This window comes from Rhagoletis pomonella, unplaced genomic scaffold, assembly GCF_013731165.1.
Source record: "Rhagoletis pomonella isolate Grant_MI unplaced genomic scaffold, Rhpom_1.0 Rhpom_scaffold_00004, whole genome shotgun sequence".
Lineage (NCBI taxonomy): Eukaryota > Metazoa > Arthropoda > Insecta > Diptera > Tephritidae > Rhagoletis > Rhagoletis pomonella.
Genome location: NW_023458558.1, coordinates 42,840,077 through 42,863,418, shown reverse-complemented (window position 1 = coordinate 42,863,418; position 23,342 = coordinate 42,840,077). Strand labels below are relative to the sequence as shown.

Sequence of the window (23,342 nt, the reverse complement as noted above, 5' to 3'; positions counted from 1 at the left end):
CTGTATTTCCCAACTGCATATAAGAGGGTTGCCACCTGATTTTATAATTAAAATCAAACTGAAGTAAGAGGATTAGATATTTTAAATATTTATCACAATACGAGAGTCAGTCGAAAAAGGTTTACATTTTTAATTTAATTTAAAATTAAGCAAGGATATGGGGAACTCGTCATTTGAAGGCTCGAATGTTCCATTCAGTAGCGCATTGGGTCCTGAATTGGAATTATTATATGGTGCTACGGGGCTATACGTTACGTACGCAACTACGGGTATATCAGCATGGGTGGTTATTTTTACTTTTTTTGGTATATATTTTTCAAATTTGCATTGTTTTTTTTTCGCGTTGAAATCTTGTTCTATATACAAAACTGAAGAAAATCAATACAGAGTAGATAGGTAAATAATTTTGCGAAACTGTACATATGTACGTATAAATACGTATTTAAAGAAAAATGAAAAGGATTGAAAAAATTGCTATTGAATTTAAAAAACTACTTTTGACTGAGATAGTGGAAGGGATTATTACCACCGATACTATGAGTGTACAAATATTCTCATTATCGAAGTATGTGGCAACCTATCGCAACTATCGATAGTGCTGCCGAAAACCATTGTCACCACTACTAAATAATTCATACAAAAACTTATGACTTGATAAAATATTAAATACTTGCTATTTTTTCTTATTATTATTTGGCGCTGTAACCGCCTAAGCGATTTTGGCCGAGTTCAACAAAGCACGCCAGTGGTTTCTCTTCTGTGCCAACTGGCGCCAATTGGAAAGGCCAAGGGAGGTCAGGTATTTCTGGGATTTTCATCGCAGTGGGGGCCTCCGTATTCCTCTGCCACCACCAACGGGCTCCAAGTTGAGTATATTCAGAGCTCGAGCGTCGGAGTCCATTCGAATGATATGATTTACTGAGTATAAAACTAAAAAATTTCAGGGTTTTGTAGACTTTACGGTATTCTAGGGACTATTTCGGGATTTTCGAGACTATTTTAAAATTTTAAGGATATTCGGGATTCTCGAAAATATTTAAAAATGTGTGCAGAATAAATATTAAAAGTTCTCAGAATTTTAATTCGTTTTCTAATTAGTGTGCACTGTGCCAAAAGTACAATGGTTTTTTTCAACTTAGTTATTGTTTGGGTTTTTCATGGATAATACACCGATTGTAAGAAATGTGATTCAAGTTGAAAATTTGAAAACAAATTCAAATGTCCGGCTGTAGGTGAATGTGCAGATGTGCTTGCTGTTATTTGTTGGCTTCCAGCAGGTTCGAGTGCGAATGCTGTCAGCGCAAAACCTAACTTATATTTTTCGGTTTCTTGGTTTTCTTAATTACGAAAAGGCATCTGGAAAATGCAGAAGCAACTCAAATGACGAAGAAAATCCATTAGAGTTGAACATTTGAAGACGCACTTATAAAGCGGCCATAGTTGAGTGTGCAGAGATGCTTGCTCTTATTTGGTGATTGTCATTTATTGAACGGCAAAAACAGATTTTGGCACAATTGTTTTTCTTGCAATACCACAATACTCCAGCACATTGTTATTGTTCAATAAATTACTATAAGTGACCATCGGTATTTTTAGGGATAGTAGTTGAGAGTTCTTCTATTAATTTAGGCCTAAGTGGAAGGTTAATTTTCTAGAGCTTCTCAAATATTGCAAATAACGCGATTTTTTGACATTTTGACCACGTTTTTCTCAAAATTTGGAGCTGACAGAAACTTTTTGCTTACAGATTCGCAATCAGCACAAAAGGGTCTATCAAAAACAAAATCAGTGTTGCCCTGTGTTATTTAAAGCAAAATATGGAAAAAAGGTTTAAATCGCAAGCCTTAACTAAACAAATTACAATGGTTTACCTAGTTAAGTACGTATTTTTATGTTCACGGCATCTATGTAGTTGAAAGGATTTTAATCTCTCATGCTACATTTGCACCCAATTTGACAATAAACAAGAAAATATGAACACTTCCCCAAATTCAGATCGCTAGATAATAAATACTAAAAAAAAGCAATTTCGCTTGAAAGAAGGTAATTGGCAGTCCGAGCGATCCACTGTCGCATCACGCTACGCGATTTCTCTGTACACCTGACATAGCCCAGTAGGTACTATACTTGAATAACATATTTAGGGGATTCCCTTAAACTCTTTAAGTCTTTAACCGTGTAAAACTCGTAAGTTTACAGGGCTTTTATGGGAACGCCCCCTTTGCGAAAAGTGTAAATAGGTACGCAAAGCGATTGTCTAACAGATCAACCAGGATTTTGTGAAGCAATTTTCGTTTCTCAGTATTTCCTATAACATCCCGCCATCAAAAATGCCGAAAATTTGTTAAAGGATGAAATTCATTCATTTTTTTCGCGTATTAATTTTTTAATTTATTTTCATTATTTCATCATACATTTTGGTACAAAAATTTCGGCCCCTCGGCAACACTGAAGTTTACGAGGTCGTTAGCCAATCAAATTCGCCTAGTGAACTTACGAGGGGCTTGTAAATAGAGCTCCATACAAATGTTGACAGTTCTTTTACGAGGCTCGTAAATTTACGAGGTGTACGAGGCTTTAACGAGTTTAATTGAAGACCCCTATTTTATTCTTAGTTCTAACGTTTACTTATGAAAGCAAAAACAAAGTAACGATTTAATTTTAAATAAGGTAATATTTGGTAAATGTGGGGCTAAAAATTAAAATACAGCATTGGAAACGCTTTCATATCTCATTTCGACAACCCACCCCACAGCATAACTAAATAAAAGTCAAGGAACAGCAAAATTTTCTTCAATAATGCTTATGAACGCCCCAAAAGGATGACAAATGGTTTGAGGGTCACTCGAACGTACATAATTCACTTCGCTTTATCCCTGATGGCAGCAAATTTTCTGGCAATTTCAAGGGATCTAATGTGTCAATGCTGTCAAATGACTCATTTCAGCAAAAGGCAAAAACTTGTCGATGTGGGCTGAATGACGCACGCAAAAGTTAAAAGTAGCTCTAAATTTAAACTCTCGCCAGCTGTAAAAGTTATAATTATTTTGATGTGCTATGAATACATTAACTGACACTTACACTTGTAGAATCAAATACAGTACTTACGTATATGTAAATTATTAATGGTACATGTATTTCGGTGAATGAAAGAGTGACATAGCTTAAAAAGAACTCATTATGACTAGAAATTGGTAAATGTGTAATTTTGTATGCTGAAACGACGAAAATAGTAATTTTTGCTGAATACAATATACATAAACTGAATTTAATTTTATGAAGCCCGGATATTGCTTGCCTTTGCGCCATCAAATTATGTAGGTAATCCTATACTCTAAAAAAAAATTGTTCAGATTTCCTAGCTAAAAGGTTGGTTACTGACTTCCCTTATTACTCGCGAAATTAAATGCTCGATTATTCAACGAATAGTTTGTTTAAATTTCGGACATTTTAGAGTGTAATATAGCTGCTGTGGTGTGCGTAAATTTACTACGAAAGTGTGTACAAGCTACAAAATACACATCTGCTGTTTGATTTCACCCGTAGAATTGTGCAGAGCCGCTAACAAAATGGATTTTTACACATGAAAATGTGTAAACGGGAAAAATACATATTTACCGTGTAAATTTACCAAAAAAATATAAAAAATAAACAAAAATATATTCGATTTATAGTCGCATTTTTTAGAGTGTAGATGATTTTGCGAAATTGCCTAATTTCGGATGATAGTTTGTTTTTCAGTACTTATTTTTCTGTGACTCTGTAACATTTGTACATAGAAACATATCGTCGTTTAAAGTACAAAACCGCGTATAGTCATTCTGCTAAACCGCGTAACGGACATTAGCTGCCAAAAATTTGATTTGCTCACACAAGCCCTTGGCCCAAACCCTATCCATTCGTCCTGAAATATACTAGCCGGAGAACCATTTTGAAATATGAGTGAGAGAGTAAACTCTAAAAAATTATTTATGCAACCTCACATGTGCGGGTTTTGCATTTTGTTGATACGCGGTTTTGTAATTTAAACGACGATATATGCATTTATATTATACACTTTAGTGCCTTTTGCATGAAAATTTCTTCAGCAGCGGGACTGAATTGAAACTTGATGAAATGAAAAAGTATAGCTAATATGCATGTGTTTGTTTTTTTATGTGCGTCTAAGGGCTTAGATGTGCACTTAAAGTTACATTTAGTAGACAGCATGTCAACTTTTGCATGCGATTGTCGCCTGTCTATAAATCTTCTAATGTAAATGCATATTAAGTAAGCGCATTGAATTAAAGTGAACTATTGAAGTCAAGTTGAAGTGTTTTTGTTTTTGTATTCTTCGTTTTTCCCGTAACTGTACGTGTGCTAGCTTGAACCAAAGCTTACAGGGCAATTTTGGCTGAGATACTTAGTTGCAAGTCTTTTCTAAGGCTAAGGAAAGATAGCAGATAATATAGTTTTATATAGTTAGATTTTGTGTATGCTGGCATGAACGTCTTAAAAAAGCTGAGTTGTAAATTTTCATAGTGAAAAGCTCTTTTGGCAGGAAGATGTATGCATATACATAATTTTTCTCGCAACTGCCGAGCAGCGGATTGATTCTTCTTTTCTTTATAATAATTAATTTTTTCTTTTTTAATTTAGTAGTGATGTGAGTCGATAGTTTTGATTATTGATCGATACTCAGTACCGATTTAAAATTTATCCAATACTTTTGATGGTCGGTACCGAAATGTTGAAATATCTAATAATAACGCATAGTAGCCAAAAAAAAAAAAAATGGAATTAAAGCAGCTCAGGGGAGCCTCGCCTATGGAGGCCTAATGTAGGCACTAATAGAGGTTTTAACGCCGAGTAAACTATATTTGTATTAGCAGTTATGAAATGAAGATTCGGAATGGGGTTTTTTCTAAAACTTCATATTGTCCCCCTTAAGCCAGAATCATGAATGTGCAAAATTTACCGATTTTGAATTAAAGGGTTGACTTGATTAATCTTTGGCTGTTCTATTCTATACCGACAAATTTGGTATTATTGTTTTTTTTTAGGAAACGAGCTTTACTTTCCTAAAATAAATAATAAATATTAAATAAATTAAGGGAAAATGGCTAAAACTTACTAAAATGTCGAGTCCTAATTTCTATTCTGGTCACTGTATGTATTCCTCTATTAGAATCACAGGCATTCAGATTAGAATATAATAACTGTTTATGGAGAAAATTACGATCATATACAACATCAATTAAATCTTGTTCATAGGAATGCCATTTTAATGAGCTGTTAAGGCGTCGAAATACCGAATACGGGACGAATACAGGACATTAAAAGGAATACATAACATTTGGCGTTCCGTATAAAATAAATAGATTACCAGAACAATGGGTGAAAAAAAGAGAACTGTCCTGAATAATACAGGACGGATGGTCACCGTAGCTATAAGGGAGTTTGTTTACTTAGAAGCCAGCATACTGTCCTTCAGAGATAGACGAAACACAATTCTTGCCCATAGGTGCTTAATCAAGCTTAGTAGGGTCTTCTTGATGAACATAAATTAAACTGAACAAATCTCGGATCATTCTTGTTTGCACATAAATATGACATAGCAATGTAGACGATGCTTTATTAAGAAGAGATGTGTTCGAGTGCATTTGAGAGAACAACTTTGCACAAGGTTCGGCACCCTTGGAGCTAGATAGATGAGTAGGGTTAAGTTACGAGGAGAAGATTCTAGGAAAATTAATTTGATTAAGACGCATATGCTATATACAGTAATGAGAAAAATAATAGAAACTTTTTATTTTGAACAGTTTTTGCTATATTACTTTGTTTGTTCGATGTTTAATATTTTTTGTACAAAAATTTTAAAAAGTCAGCCATTTTTTATCAAAATTCCTCAAAAATTTCAAACTTTTTAATCAGATTTTTTTTTTTTTAATTTTGGGTATGCAGTTTTGGTAGAGCATTAAATTTTAATAGCCATCGAAGAAAACGGATGACGTATAGGCATGAAACCTAGCCGGGAGGCATTCAACTTCTTCACAGATGGCTCAAAAATGAATGATGGAGTGGGAGCGGGAGCGGGAGTGTAACTACTGCTCAGAAATTAATGTTCGTTAACCCATCAAGCTCCCGTATAACTGTAGCATATTCCAGGCAGAGGTCTTCGCAGTGAGGTAGGTAAGCCGCTGAGCTGGCCTACTCAATGACTGGAAATAACTATAAAGTTAACATATAAGTAGATAGTCAAGCAGCTGTTAAAGCTATTAGGGCAGCGGCAAATAGGCGACTGCATATTTATTGGGTTGGATAAGATTGTCAAGAGCGGAATACACTTGGTTCTACAACAAGATAATAACATTCTAAAACCCCTAAAAATCTTTATAACGAAATAGACCAGTGGGTGAAAAAGCAGACCATATCGAGATGGAATGCGCTAAACACCTGTAAAATCTCTAAAGTCATGGGCAAACTATAAAACGGGACACAAGCCCGGTTTATATTATCGCTGGTATGAAGAGACTGCAGAGCCATGATAGGTGTCCTAACAGGACATAACATGTTGGCAGCGCACGCAAGAAAATTGAGGTTCGCTGTCAATGAAATTTGCAGGAAATGCATGGAGATGGAGACCAATGGAAGACCTTAGAATACGTCCTATGCTTTTGTACTGCTATATCAAAAACACGATTGGAATATCTTGGAGCTCCAGAGTTTATTAATCTTGAAGACGTGACAACGCTTGGGCTTCAAGCACTACCGAAATTCTCAAAAAGCGTTGACATCTTAAATGATGTATACTTCGAATGCTCTTAACTAAACCTCTATCCCCATTTGTCATCAATAGGTTCCTATTGGTCTATGTGGGGCGTTCAGCCAGTCGGAATAACCTAACCTAGCCAAAATTTTAATAGCTCAGAGTGCAAACATTTTTTTGGCGGACGGTGGTCGTGCATTTCCTTCCATATAAAGTATGCTCGACCATGCTCAAAACTTTTTTTTTATATGGACGAAAATGCCTTGCCTCGTCAGAAATTATTTAAAATCATGATAGCGTCTTGAAATTTGCATTTTAACCTACTACAAATTAATGGGCTATCTGATTAAAAAGTTTGAATTTTGTGGGGAATTTTGATAAAGTATCTTGAATTTTTATAATTTTTGTACAAAGTATGAAATGTGGATTTATATGCTGCGTCTTATATAAAAAATATTAAATATCAAATAAATAAAGTAATATAGCCAAACTGGTCAAAATAAAAAGTGTTTTTTATATCTTCCACCACTGTATGTACCGAAATTATAAAAGGGCTGAAAAAAACAATTGTACCTACTTTTCCATCACTGGTAAAGGCTTGATTTGAAATAGTAATTTACCTTGCGTAATACCATTAACGTATTTTTTGTTTTCTTTTTTTGGAAAACTCATCTAAAAGGATCAACAGAACACATTACATACTCATACATACATAAATTGATGAACGCAATTTAATAGATAAACGGCCAACTGACGGCAAAATAGGTAGTGTCTAGTCGTGCCTTCTTTGTTGATTAATTGAGGGATGCTGGCAAAGAATAATTCAGAATTTGTTAATTGAGACTGTTTCTCAGTCTACATTTTTATTTTCGAGGAAGATAATAAGAATGATGTATTGTGGAACGATTTTCCGTCATCCCTTCTCAAATTTGGTTTGGAGACAAACCGGTTTCGGCGTTGTGCCATCTTCAGTGTCATTTTTCGTTCGACACTGAAGATGGCACAACGCCGAAACCGGTTTGTCTCCAAACCAAATTTGACAATACATCATACTCCTACCTTGTCGGAAACACAAACAACCAAAAAAAAAATAATAAGAATGCATTTATGCACAAAATTTTAAAAAATCTTTGGTGAGGCAAACTTGGTTTAATTTCTTCAATTTCTGTTATTAGACCAACAACCAATTTCACGAAAGCAATTTAAGTGAAAAATGATTTCAGTTTTTTATATTTTTATGGAATTTTGCTGGAAATAAAAAAATCGGCAAAAAGACTTTTCTTAATTTTCATTTAATTAAAGCTCTCTATTTAGAGCTTTTTGTGTATACGAAATGCAGCAATTTAATTACAAGTATCTTCATTCCGAGATTCGTATGTTCACATTCAAGGAAGCTTCTATGTTGAAACGTTTTGACTGTCGTGCGATGAAAACACTGGATCACAAATTTGTTTGTTTTTTTTGTTCATCGGAATTACTCCACAAAATTTTTTTTTTCTAAGGATTACTTTTCGGATCACTTTTGAAATTTACCGTTATTCAGCTTAAAACACAGAGTGGTTCGACTAATCACGTATATCTTACGAACCAATTAAATAATCGTAATGCAAAATACGGCAGATTTAAGTTAATGAAATTCTTCATAAACCGCATGCCATCACTCTTCAATAGGCCAGATAGCTTCTAAGAAATTAATTAATCAACCCAGATTTTTTGTATAACGTAAAAGCCTAGGAAATTATAATTATTTTCTACTGCCGTGGCGAATATTGTAGAAATATTTCAGTTTGGCTGACCTTTCTAATCCCCACTTTGTGGTGTATGACTACGGTGACCATTCGTACAGATTCTATCGCAACAGTACCGATTTTGAGAAAATTGTTTCGCTGAATATTTTTGAAAAGTCGTATAAGTTTCCTGATTTTCATTGTTTTCTTTATTAATTTAACAAGAGACTCCCTGTACTCTGGCCCAAAAACAATTTTGCTTACAGACATAGAATATAAGAGAGCCATAAGCAAAGCCAGCATCCTGACTTTCTATGATCTTTGATTACATTTTATTTTGTTCTTTGTTAGATATTGTTTTTTTTTCATGAAACGACTCTAACTTGAGTTTAGTGAAATACTAATTCCCTTAAAAAATTCATGAATATGACAAATATAAGCTGTAGATACAGTGACAAATATATAAATTGGGGAAAAGGCATTTTAACATTCTTTGGCTATTACTCTTTCGATTATTTAATGTTTTTTAATTTTTATGAAAGTGAAGCTCGTTATTTAACAAAGAACTTGCAAGTCAAAATGAGTAAGTTCGACCAAGTTTCATAAAAATTTGGAGCTTTTTAATTAAATTTCTTAGAAACAAACCAGGTATGCGCCCGGGTTTGAATTGAATGGGGATCCTCGAAACAATTCTAAAAATCTTTTTAAAAGTTTTATCTTTTTATTCACAAAATTCGATGCATTACAAATGTCCCGATTTTTGTCCACAGAAATCCGGTCACCGTATGTATGACCCCATGTTATCACAAATTAAATGAAACTACAGTTTCATGCTGAACTTGGTTTTTAGTTGGTAAGGTTAATTTGTGTATGCGCTTTTTTGAGCTTGTCTAACAAAATTTATCGTTGTAATAGGCTCAAGTCATAATTTATGTATGTAACAAATTCCGTTTCCTAGAACACCGACAAGCACAAAAACGATTGCCCGGGATTTGTCCATAGAATAAACTTTTGCGTTACGTTCTCACAATTTCCGCACGAATAAGCGAAGAGTACTTATAAATAAAACTTTCTTATTAGAAGTATAAAAATGTTCAAATTTACATTCTTGCTATGTGCCTATTCAGATAGACAGGTCGACTTGTGCTCACCTCAAAGTTAAGCTAGCTGTCATTGGCCAAAAATATATGCACATACGTATGTACATACATAAACATGTATATTGTACGTACGTACATGTAAAGGTATCTACTCATGATATCTTGTAGATAATTTATCCCAGTTGTTGCATAATCTCCAAGTGACACTGAAAATACAGCAAAGCTCATGACCCACGTTGCCAGGTTGGCTTACTTTGTGTTGTGTTTTCAGTTTTTCCTTTAAAATATCATTGCTTTTGCTCGTATAAATGTAAATTATGGGCAGTTAACTTTTCCGTTGGATTAGAAAATTTTATTTAAAAATTTAAGAACATGATTAGTTCAAATAATTATTTAAAAAATTCAGTGCAATGTAGAAAAATAATATGGATATCATCACATACAAGAGAGGAGTCTCTAAATAAGAAAATTTGTTGGGGCACACAGATGAACAGGATCTGCAAATGTCATTGTAATTACTTTTTTATCTTAAACTATTAAAGTCAGGAGAATTTAAAGTGTATATATTATTTCTTGAGATATGTATATTTTTTCTAAAATTTAAATTGTAATAAATTAAAAATTTTTCGTATTCTTAGAAATTTTCAAAGATATTTTACAATTCGTCCTTGTTCACCAAAAAACATAAATGCTTTAAATTTTATAAAATTTTGTCTTTTATTTGATGGCTAAATTTTTGGAACTAATAATCATATACTTTTTGTCACACGATGTAATGAAGTAACGCAATGGTCAGTGACATTATAGATATTGTGAATAATGAAAATTTCAGTTTGCCCATCTGCTTTTACACAGAAACTTTCCAACTGATTGCACAAAATTGTAATTCACAATATACCTCCGGCACTAATACCTGCACAATACAGATGATACTGAAAACAATTAACAAACAAATTACGAAACATCTCCCACTGATATGCGCAGTTTTTTATAGCATCCAAGCACAAAAATAGTCGCAATGGACAAAAGTGTTGGCCTCATTTATGTACATATGTACATTAGGGTGGTCCAAAATAAGTAAAGTAAAAATTTTAATAATCTCACCCCCTAGTAGTGTTCTATATCGAAAAAAATTATTGCACAAAGCGCTAAAAGTTTTCCATGTGTGTGGGGGGGGCGGGGGTAACTTTTCTTAGAAATTGTAGGAATTCTTGGTTCTCTTAGATGTGAAAAAATTCCTTAATAATTTTTTGCCTGAATTTTTTGTTATTTTGGAAACTGGAAATAACGAAATCGTATCTCAGACTTCTTCGAGATCATGGAGGGGAAACAAAGAACGTTCCGTTGTAGCCATCAAAATTTACCTTTTCGCCGGAAAAAACCACCATTTTCTAGATATCCTTTTAGGCATGCAAGTTGTATAAAATTCCAGCCGTGATTGTTAACCAGGGACCGTAACAGTATATTTTTTTTATTAAAAAATTCGCTCCTTAAAAATTATTTTTTAACTTTTATTTAACTACTCCTTAAATAGGGTTATTACTGACTTTTGTTTTATAAATCCAAAATAAAAATTATTTTGGATTTTTATCTAAATAGTCTGCAAACAACAGCTTTTTTTTTTTGATTTTTAAATTATATGTCTTAGATAACAGTTATCGAAGATTTTTACTTACAAAAATCATTAATAAAAATCAGTAACTGACCTTTATTTTTTAAATCATATTTATAAAAGTCATTTGTATAAGTCGTCGTAAATTTTTGTTTGTCTTATAAATAAAAGCCTTCATAACTGCTATCTAAGGCACATAATATAAAAATCAAAAATAATTGTTATTTTGGATTTATAATATAAAAAACAAAATTAATTTTTATTTTTTTTAATTTTGCTTAAAAGTTGCAAATAAACACTGAAAGGAGAAATCGATTGGTATGTATCACTTAGTTATATAACAGAGTGAATTTTATGTCCGGTCCCTATTGTTAACGTTGTGTATTATTCTTTGAATCTGGCCCAATATCTCGACAATAAGATTTTGACATCGTAATGTAATTTTTATTATTTACATTTAATGCTTTTTCATGTGATGCTAAGCCGGCTTAAGCTATCAAAAACGTATGCATTTCCTTGCCTTTTATTTCCAACAGATCGCCTGCAATGTCTTGGATCCGTGAAGCACTCCATTCAAGCATTTTTTGCAGTTGAAAGTGCGCCTGCTTCGCCCATTCTTGCTCTGTTATAGTTCTAAGTTTCCTTTAAATTCTTAGCAAGGGTTTAAGTGCATTTTTAATAACCTTATTGATAAAAGGGGGAAGTAGCATTTTCTTCAATTTCACCAATTAAATTTGAAATTTATCATTCTTTAAGATGAGATTAAAACGAAGCTTTCCCGATGCTCGTACGTTCTGATATGAGATGGACATTGAGAAAAAAAATGTAACTATTGAAATGAAACGGAGTGTACTCAAGTTCATAGATAGTGCAGAGTCAAATAATAAAAACCAATGAAAATGATAACAAGTTTGTATCATGGCTGACATTAATTTGCGTACGACAACGAATGAGCTTTTCAAACTCATTTCAGGCATTTTACCAACACAGTTAAATGAAATGAACTACAAGCGTGCAGAATGCCAACGAAGGTAATAAACGAAACAGAAATGATAAGACTTAAACAATGTGAACAATTAACAGCTGTACATTCGCGTATGTATGTGCGCATATTAGACCGGAGCGCTTCTAAGCAAAAAATTATCGTTAGCTTAAATATTTAATTTTATAAACAGCGAAGTGGAATTTGGATATACTATTGGCGCTTGAGGCCGGAAGGATCTTAGAATGGTGTTTATTACTTAAAAATATATTCTTAATGATTTGCCTCACTTTGAAATAGAGTCATAAATAAAAAAGTTAGGATGGCTGTTTTCGAGACTCCCAAATTGGGATGTAATTGGATACTTTTTTTGTATTCTAACCAAACCAATATAACGCACATATGCACCTAATGCAGACAAACGTGCCACCATAGAAATCAAAGAGGTTGAAGAGTTCAATTACCTGAATGGTTCTGGAATAGGTATATTACCTTTTCAATACAATGTATTCCATATTAAACAAAAGTTGCCATTGAATGTTTGAAACTTTACCAGATTTTTATTTTTCCTCATTTCATTCTCTTTTGAAAATATAAAGTAACTAATGTGCAGTGAAAGTTGGGAAAAATCTTGTTGCAGCAGGAGATTGTGGTTAGTAGGAATTCGAAGTTCCAGTCAATTACTCTACTTCCTAGGGCACATTTCTGAGATGCCCTCCTAAAATACTAACATATCTGGAGTGAAAGAATTATATTTTGCAGGGAGGTTTCACACACAGATGCAACATTTTCTTATAATCAAAATCACAAACAAAAATTATGCCGAAAATTTTTTATCTTATAGAAGTTTGATGGGAAAAAAAAAAATAATCAAATCAGAGAAGAACATGATTTATGGAAATAGCTTAGTTTTATTTGGAACTGATGGGGGGTTCCTCTACAACTGCACAAACCTCCGTCACTATCTACCTATTCAGGTAGCTATATCGATTCAAAGATAGATTCAGAAGTCAGCAATAAATCCAGTGGAGCGCATGTGATTTGCCGTTGCGCGGTAGACGGTATAAATCTACAAATAGAGGAGAAGTTTTATGAAATACATAAATAAAAATAAAAATATTTTGTTTGGTTTTAAATATACACACGTTTTTAAATTGAACAAAAGAAAAATTATTCGCATAGTAAGAATTATTTACAATTAATAGTTATTATTTTATCTACTAATTAAATTTTTAGCTGACCAATTCATGGAAAATTTGTAAATGTAATTTTTTAGTTTTCAGCTCAATTCATATGCAAATAGATATGCATATATATACGTAGGTGCATATGTAAGTATGTATCAAGTGTGCCCAGCGTATTTTTTTTTTTTTTGGAATTTCGACCTTGCAAAAATTTACTGGCATTTAAATCGTGCAATATCAAAAGCTGGCAATGAAGCATTCCAGGGAGGTCATTGCATGTCTGAAGACCGTTTGTTGGTTTTGATGTAACTGTGTATGTGTTTTGATGCAAGAGTAAAATTGCTTGTGTAAATATGTATCTATTATTGCTATTTATCTTTTGGTTTGTCGTGCTGGGACTACCATCGTGTGGTTTATTTGATCAGAAATTATAAATATTTTCCTTTAGCAAATACGTACATATTTGTTCAAAGAAAGCCAAACTACGAGAAGCTTGCCATACAGATGTAGAAGTTGGTACTGCTAATCGGTAGTTATGGCATTTAAAGAATCACTTTTGTGGGTTTAAAATGTTTGCCAAAATTTCAATTCTCCCTCATATGAAACCATTCCTCTTCAACTCAATTAAAATTTCGCTTTATCAACAAAAGTTAAACGGGAAATATAAAATATGATTTGACGGAATTTGAAAGATGAAAGACCTAGAACGATATAAGAAAACCTCCAAATTATGTGTAGAAAAAATGGCCAAGGCATAATTTTGTGGAACATTTTAACGTTAACTTTTTGCTGTACGGTCGATGTTATGTTTCATGTTGGCTGTGTGATGACTAGCTCACGTAAAATGTGCAGGGCTCAATGATAGGGTAACCGATATCAAAACTGAAAACAAAGACGTTCATTGGTCTTGACCCCCCATCACTACAAATTTATTTCGCTCCGATATGAAATTTTCTTCCCTTTTTACTCAGCTTATTCTAGAAACACTTAAGCAAAAATAGCAAACTTACTATGTCCATAAAAAATAAATTTCACGCATAATGCACTCAGATTTGGGGATTTTACTATATTGGTCTACATCTTTCATCCTGAGTTGGTATGATTCCGCCCACAGACAATGAACCTGAAATTGTTCACGGTGTAATTTACTAGAAACTCCTCAAATCTATTTTGATTTCTTTTTGCTTTGTAACACAATACAGATAAGGTTACTCAACATTTAGCCGAATTCATTCAATGAGATTACCAAGTTTGTGTTTTTACATTACATTTAAATACACGCTATCTGCAAGTGGCTTACGGAATACCACAGTGAACAATTTTCAGCGGTTATGTTTAGGGCCTTAATCTAAACCCAAATGGTAGTAATTACATTATACAGTAAACCAGACATTGACAATATGCTTATTTGGAAATTAATACATACAGAAATTTTATGTATATGATTTGTTTGTCATTAACCCATAGGCAACGACTGGTGCATAAGTACCAACAAATGTTTTGTTGATATATTTGAAATGTAAATTTGAACAGCGAAATTAGTAGAAAAATAATAATAAAACATGAATATTGTTAATTATTACATGGGAGATTTACGTGCTTATTGCTAGATTACGCCAAAATTTTATACAAACCTAAATTATACCAAAGGCAACATCGGCAACGACTTTTGTTGAAATACCTTAATTTTGTTCGAATTGGCGTGTTTACAAACAGACACGGCTGAACCAATTCATATCGTCCTTCTGCTGCTTCCCATCTGCTCATTCCTAAAAGAGCTGTTAGTGGCGAAAGAGCTCAAAAATCAGTCTACCCAAGTAAATCAAGCCCGAAAACGCTAAAATTACAACAATGGCCATATTTTGTATTCAAATCCTTAGGGGTCAGCGGCACCTCATCCTAATGTGGCGTTTTTTACGGTGATTATAACAAAATTATAATTATAAAAAAAAATGTGCAAAACGAGTTGCGAGCAAGAAGCGAGGGAAACCTTCGGGTACGGCAAACATCTTAGGCACTTAAAACCTACCGTTAAAATTTTTATGTGCAGCTCAATTTTAAAGTTGCCAAAAAAAAAATACGGGAGTGTCTAGAAATAATCCCAGAAAGTTTCCGGAAAAATCTCATAAAAATTTCTGAAGGTGAGACGTTAACATTCAATATCAATCATGAACCTCCTTACTAAACATGTGATTTATTTAGTCGTTGCTCACATTGGCATATATTTACATATGTACATAAATATGCTGCTGTTTATTATATAAAATGCATATGTAGATACATATGTTTGTATAACCAGTTGTGAAAGCCTGATATTTGGAAAAGACAATCGAATAGAAAATGCTGAAAATTGTGAAACTTGGACTGCTTATAATCTTCCTACTTTCTGCCTTAATAAGGGACATGCTGCGATTATAAATGAGCTCGATCTGCATGCAATATTCTGCTTGAATACAAGTTTTACCTGCAGCTCATGGTCACATCGTTCGACTAGCTGCTTTCAAAATTCGAACACTAAAAGCTTCAAGAAAACGTGCTCAAAAAGTTGTATTCATTGTGATAGGCACCAAAAATCACATTTAATCCCATTCACTTTTGGATATGCCAAAAAGTTTGCGCCTTCCAAATAAAATGGTGCCACTCACACGTATGTACATGCAACAGCAATCAATAGCAAGAATCACGTGCCTGCCATTGGTATGACACGAGTACATATGTATGTGTGAAGGTATGTACAATCTACTTGTAAGAAATGAGAAATGCGAATAATAAGAAGTTTGTGCCGTGACTGTAAATTACTCAAATTTACCAAATAATCATTATGAGGCATATCATCAATAACGCTCTTTGAGCAGCGCTGGCAGCAGTCAGCATATGCTACTTATTTAGTATGTTCAGAAACCATCAATGGGCATGGAATATTGTGATGTGTTGTCAGTAGTTAAAATTGTTTACTTGCAGGTATATACGAGTACATTATTACACTCATTTGTGTTGTAAATACATGCGGATGTGCTCTTATCGCGAAGGTTGCCAGCCATCAGTGCCTGCCCTCCACTGGTACAAGTACAGACAATATTGTATATATAATCTAAATTGGTGTGCTAACCGAAAATCACTGTTGTACCAAAGCAAACGGAATTTGCCATTTCACTTCATTTAAATTTCTGCAGAGTTAAAGGTTTCATTGCCTTCAGCTAGTGGCGTTGACTTTTAATACATTTTCGATAGTAATCCTTGGCCTACGAATTTATTATTCGAGTTTTTACAATAAACGTTGTTTAGCCACTGAGGATAATAGAAGTTTACAGGGCCATAAAAGAGAAGCGTAAATTTAAGAACTTCGATGTTTAGTCAGCAATGCGCAAAATTGAGATGCCCTTACCTGGCGGCGATGTGATAAATCCAACGTGTGCTGTGATTTATTCAAATTTTCATGTTTTGTATTCTAAGCTTTTCCCAAGAAGTGAGCAATCAAATATGTGGTCACCATCAATTACGTTGCTCGCTTGTTTGCACATTTGCTGGATTTTATAAAACATGAGCGGTTTTGTGTTTCAAACGACGATATAAACAAATATATTTGCTACATAACAATGACTATGCAGGGAAACTGTAACTTGACTACAATTATTTTATGAAAATGGGATCTTTTTTTTGTTAATACGCAAGATATAAATACGTTTCCATGTACTTTGTATTTGTTGTGCGCTTAAAAAAAACCGTCTTACTTATGGCGTTTCTTTTCTCGAAAAAAATGCTACCTTCTTATATGGCAACATTATAAAAGTGCAGCATTTTATAGAAAGAGTACGCAATATGCCTGCGAAGATGCTGAGAAAAGAACACGAACATTTAGCAGTCCTTGCGCAGGGCAGAATAAATGCAAAATTAATTCGAGAAAAGAAAATGCTATTAATTTTAGGGTAAATCATCGGCTTCGGCTTTGGTAACCCGCCGATTGATAGATCTAAACCGAACGTTCGGTTCGGCTTCGGCTACAACTGCAGCCAAAAAATCCACCTTCGGTTGGATTTTAATCGATACCGAAGGACTCGATCCTCAAAAGTAGTCGATACTTCCCAACACTAATCTATATATTCCCTGCTCTTTTATCTACAAATGGCAGGCACTGCGTATACGTGACATTTCAGCAGCATTCTGCTTTAAATATTACTTGAGTGCAATCAAATAAGAAAGGAATATAAGCGAAGTAAGCGCAACATTCAAACAATATAAAAAGTACCGAACCCATTACAAGAACCCATATACTGTTCGAAAATAGGCGCTCCACAACTAATATTTTCCAAGCGGTTACAATTTTTTTGTTATTTTCAAGAAATTTTTCTCCAAGCGGGCTTTCTCTAAAACTGGCCTTTTTCGCAAGTAAACAGTAGCCTAAATAAATAAAACGCTTTAATTATTATTCCAGGAAATATTCCTCAATGGCAGCTTTCTTGAAAATGTGCTAGTCTTTTTCGTTTATCATCATCAAATTTTGTCATTCATTTTCGAAACTAAATAAGTGGTGGGCGATTGCTAATTTGCTGCGCAAGTAAATATTTCAAGTGAAGAGCTGAGATAAAGGTAATTGAAGGACAGCAAAAGTGGGTGACAAAGAAAAGAAAATGCAGAAAATTAGGAAGAGTTTTAATTAAACGCTAGTGCTTTGTACTTCCGCTCAACTGTGCTTACCTTACGTTTTCATTGTTTGTTAAAATTTTTTGTTTGTTTTACACGCTTTCTCGGAAACTCGAAATCTTTTTTAATTCTAGTTTATTGCCATCTACTCATGCTTGTTTTCGGGCGCATTAAGTTTTTTTCTATCAATTACTGACGTTTTAGTGCAAAAATTTTCCATGGATATCAGATCTCTGTTCATCAGATCGGCGCAGAATATATTTCCGTGGGTTTGAAAATGCCTTAACTGAGGCTTAGTGTGTACCTTTAATTACGAAAATATTGTGAGTTCCAGAGCCTTCAAAATGAGCTTTCTTCTATGATTACCCGAAAGAAAGAGAAAACGTATTCAACATCGGCCGCCCTTTTCAGAAATAAATGCAAAAATATGTTTTCATCCAACTGCGTAGGTCTGTTTTATTTCCATGTAGGGAGTAGATGGTGGAAGTAGGGTGGAAAATCCGCCTCGACTAAGAGATTCCCTGCGGTCACTAGGCCTCTTCAGAATCGATAATACATATGTGATTGTGGGTACTCTGTAGATTCTAACATCAGTTTTAAAAACTCTAGCTCCTTTGTCAGTGTTGGTTTATTGTTTCTACGAGGTGTAAAGATGATATAATATGGTCACCTGAAATGCAAAAAGACGTAACAAACATCGTCACTGAAATGGAAAAAGGCGTTACTAATATTTTGCTTTTCTTAAAACGATGTGGGGAGTTGTAATTCGATGAAATCCATCATATCAAGCAAAAAATTAATTTTTGAATTTTTTATTAGTTACGACAAGATTTTTTATGTAATAAAACAAAATAAAAAAAACGGATTACATGATGACATATTTCTTTCTCCAAATACGTAAATGTAGTTACATACATATGCATTCATTCAGCGCGTGGCGCCTCGCGCATCCGCGGCCGGCTAGTATTTATTAAAAAGAAAAAATCAAAAAATATTTAGCCCATTTCCACCAAACACTTAACTGCAGTTAAGAGTTCAGATAAGTTACAATAGTTTTACCAATAGGTAAGCGGCAAGGTTTATTGCTTAAGTTTTCCTATTTTTCTGTCGTTTCTTTATTCTCTTTATAGATCTATGTGAAAGATGACAATTTTTTGTCAATATCTTAGGCTCGGACAAGTCCATCAAAGTTTAATTTGCTCAAAATTTAAAAATTAATGAATACATTAATTAATACATTTTTTTTAATAAACTGCAGGTAATAATATTAGTTCTACATAATTTGGTATATAGACCTTTCTTGCAGAGGATTTCAGTAAGCTAAGAACCCATTTTTTAGCACTTCAACTTTGATTGACTTGGGCTAGCCTAAGATATTGACAAAAAATTGTCATCTTTCACACAGATTATGTTTAGAGCATAACGAACCTTATTTTTGCTATTACCAACCAAAATTCGAAAAAAGCTGATTTTCGGCCCATGCTAATAAACATATATTTGAACATAATGTGGCTTACTCACTTGACAAAACACTTGTACTTTTACACAAAAAAAACTTTGAGTTCTAGATACATTTGTTTTAACTCGTAAATCGATGCACTTTCCAAAAACACGCACGCATTCAATAGTGGTTGATGCAAATTAATTGCTATAAAAAAATTTTACACTCATCAAGCCAAATCAAAAAAGCTGATTATAAAAAGAAAATACTCGCAACTACATTTGAGATGTTATCTTTTTCAAATAGAGTGCGAATTTTGTAAATTTTTCCAATTTCCCTTCGGATGCATGATGAAAGGGTTAAGTGTGGTGTACTTGGAACTAATTATGAATTTGTTGGTCGAAATTTGGAATTATCAAATACATCTTCATATATATTTCCTTCAAAATTTGTATGGGAAAAACGCACAACATCGGATGACTAAAATATACTACTTTTCACTGTTATATTTCCTTATTTGATGCATCAACATTTAAGCGAAAAAGAACCCAAAAAAAACATATTTAATTTTAAATACGCGCATACTTAATAAAAAACAAGAAACTTGTAAAACGGCTACCAATTTTATGTAGAAAGTATAAACTTTATAAAACAAGATAACATAATCTTGTATAGCATTTTTTTTTCAGTTAATATTTTATCATGCAGAAAGAGAACGCGACACATATTTATGTGAACCGAACCTTAGCCACTATGAATAAAGAAAATGCTATAAAATTGCAAACAAAAGCAGGGACATGTCAAACTTATGGGAAAATTTAAATTTGCAAAAAGTGTATGCCAAACCAAAGTACAGTTTGCCGCAACGATCGACAATAGCAGCTGCCAGCAATGACAAAAATTCATTTACATATTTATTTTGTGAAAAAAATTAAAGCTGCGCTAAAGTTTGTTGCGAAGTTCGGTAAGTAGAAGTTGAGCTAGAAGCAATACTGCGAAGAATTTATGAAAAACAAGAAAAACTAGGCAAAAGTTTTAAATGAATCGTTTCTACTTGATGACGTGCTTGCAATAATGAATGTTTAGAAAAAAGAGTTGAGTCAATTAAAAGGGGGGAAAAAGGAGCGACTGATTTTGTTCATAGCGAGAAAAATATATTTTCCAGTGATTGGCGGAGCGTTTCCTCCGATTTCATACATAAATGTTTTTCGTGTTCGTATCTCGTTGCTTCATGTCCAATAATAAGTTTGAGTTAAAGTTTTTTTTTTTAGTTTTATGAAAACTGTATTTTAATTGTCCTGAGAAAATATTAATCTCTTTTTATTTAAATATTTAATTACTAATAATAATAATAATAATAATAGATTGGCGCTTACAAATATGTTAGTGTTTGGCCAAGCTTTTCCTTAGATTTGTGGCGTGCACCTTGTTGTTGGCACACACATGGGGGCCTTCAGTTTTACGCCGACTCCGAACGGCGATTGTATTTTTATGAGTAGCTGTTTTTCATGGCAGAAATACACTCGGAGGTTTGCCATTGCCTGCCGAGGGACGACCGCTGTTAAGAAAAAACCTTTTTCTATATTTTTTTGCGATGTTGCTTTCACCAGGGCTTGAATCCAGGCGTTGCGGAGTGGAAGCGCGCACTGCTTACCACTACACCACAGCGGTGCTCCGTATATGGCGGGTAAAATTGTGACTACAGTCGTTATAGTCTTTTCAAAATCGAATTGCACGCTGTGCCCTAAAGTTCGGTTCCATAAGCCCAGCAGAGTTTAATCATGTTATTATAAAGCAACATTTTTTTTTTATCTAGACTTAATTCAGACTTGTGTCCTATAACCCAGGGGTTCGCAAACTTTTAAAATAATGGAACCCTTTCTAAATACTCACACAAATTAGTAAAAATCAAAGGCAATGCAATTTAAATATGCACAAAACCTTTTACTAAAAATTGTATATAAACTTTAAATTTTAATATGAAGAATAAAATTGTTTTACTGTTATTAAATATGGCTTTATAGTTCGACATTATGTCTGAAAGATGTATGTGCATTTCCAATTTCGACCTGAATTAATTTTTGTATAAGTGTAAGCGATATGTTGTGACAGAAGGCAGAAAAGTTAAGATAGCCATTTTAGCTCCTACATGGTATTCTATCCTAGCACTAACCCAAAACTCATTCAGGGACACAGACTAAAATGCGCGTTTCAATGTACTCGAAGTTCTCTGAAGATCTATGAATGCTTCATAAATGTATTTTGTACTTAATCGATACTAGTACTACCATCCGAAATATAATCTGACAAAGTTCTCAGGCGATTTACCAAGTACCCTGTTTTGACATTTCACATTTCATTTAGCAATTTATCGCGTTTTTTGTAGAAAGTTGTATAAAAGTGGGAAATATTCAATGCTATTTTTTCCACAGAGGTAATCCAGATACAAAATTTTATTTCAAAGGATGATAATGTGTCTTTCGCTAAAAATGCTGCTGTTTGTTTTTCCTGCAGAAATGCAGTAATTTCACTGATCTTTCCAATAGTGTTATAAGCCAGATATTCGAGTAATAATAATAATATTTTGAGGCTTACGCGCTAAGTGCTTGGCTAAGCGTCTACCAATTTGCGGTGTGCGTCTTGATAGACTTTCAACGGCTAATGGATTTTATGAGAAGCTGTTTCATGGCAGAAATATACTCGGAGGTTTGCCATTGCCTGCCGAGGGGCGACCGGTGTTAAGAAAAAAACGTATTTTCTAACTTTTTTGTGACATTGCTTTTACCAAGGCTTGAACCCAGTCCCTGAGGAATAGTAGCGCACACTGCCAACCGCTACACCACAGCGGCCGCCATTCATTTCCAGTGCTTAACTACCTTCATTGTTATTTATGAACATTGTTCTATATGAATGCAAATCTGTTTTGCTCTTTGGTGCTCACCATAATCATCATCATCCGACATCGCCATCGCCAGCAAGCGGTTAATAGTATTCTCGTTGGCTACTTTTTGTCTTTGCATCTCCGATGAATTAGATTTAGAGGCAACATCAACAACACCTCTGCATAGAACCGTCATAACATCTAAATCACACACCACGCCAACATTTACGAAATTTCCCTGACAATCGGGCAGTGTGCGGGAAATCATTTTGGCACCAAGAGCAGCTACACTCCCACCATCGCCACCACATCCTCCCCTATCTCTGTCGTCGGCCTGACCATGTGAACATGTAGCGCTGCCATTACCATTCATGTTGCCATTTACATTGTTGTGTCTACAACTGCTATCTGATGTTATTATTATTTTTTTTCACCATTTTCTGCCTGCTTCCCAGCTAGTCGAAAATTAGCTTGCTTTGCACCGCTCAGCGCGCTTGGGACATTTGACGTATACATACTTAATTTCCTGCTCACATTTCATACGAAAAATACTCGAATCATTGAATTTAACAGTATTCTAGTGAATTATTTCGACCTCAGGTGCCAACAGAAGGTGACTTAAAATATCGAATATTGATTTTTGATTTTCAACATTATTCAGTAAAACAAATGCATGAATATAAAAACAAGCACTTTGACTTAAACAAACGTAAGTAACGTATTTACGGTAGGGACCGTAAATAACGGTTACTTTTTCTCAATTGATAAACTTGGCCAGATACTTTTAAGTGGCAAATAAGTCTTTTCCTAGTAATAAACAAACCGCTTATCCAAATTAAACAAGCTGGGTGTCAACTGAAAGTGGACTAATGTAGCTTCAAAACTGAAATGTTTAAACGGTTTGTTTACTACGCGAAAATACTTTTATTTCGGACATAAAAAATATCTGGCCAATTTTAATTGTTGAAAAAAAAAATAACTGCCATTTACGGTCCCTGATTTACGCACATTTTCTTCCAACTACCT

The 23,342-nt window shown here is 33.9% G+C and overlaps 1 protein-coding gene across 1 annotated transcript in view; it reads right to left on the bottom strand.

Moving 5' to 3' along the window:
* LOC118738225 overlaps positions 1-22,689 on the bottom strand; it is a 34,210-nt gene extending 11,521 nt beyond the window's left edge. Inside the window, exon 1 of the mRNA XM_036469149.1 lies at positions 22,377-22,689. Coding sequence (XP_036325042.1) covers positions 22,377-22,689 — 313 coding nt within the window. The remainder of the gene's footprint in view (positions 1-22,376) is intronic.
* Positions 22,690-23,342: the final 653 nt, after the last annotated feature.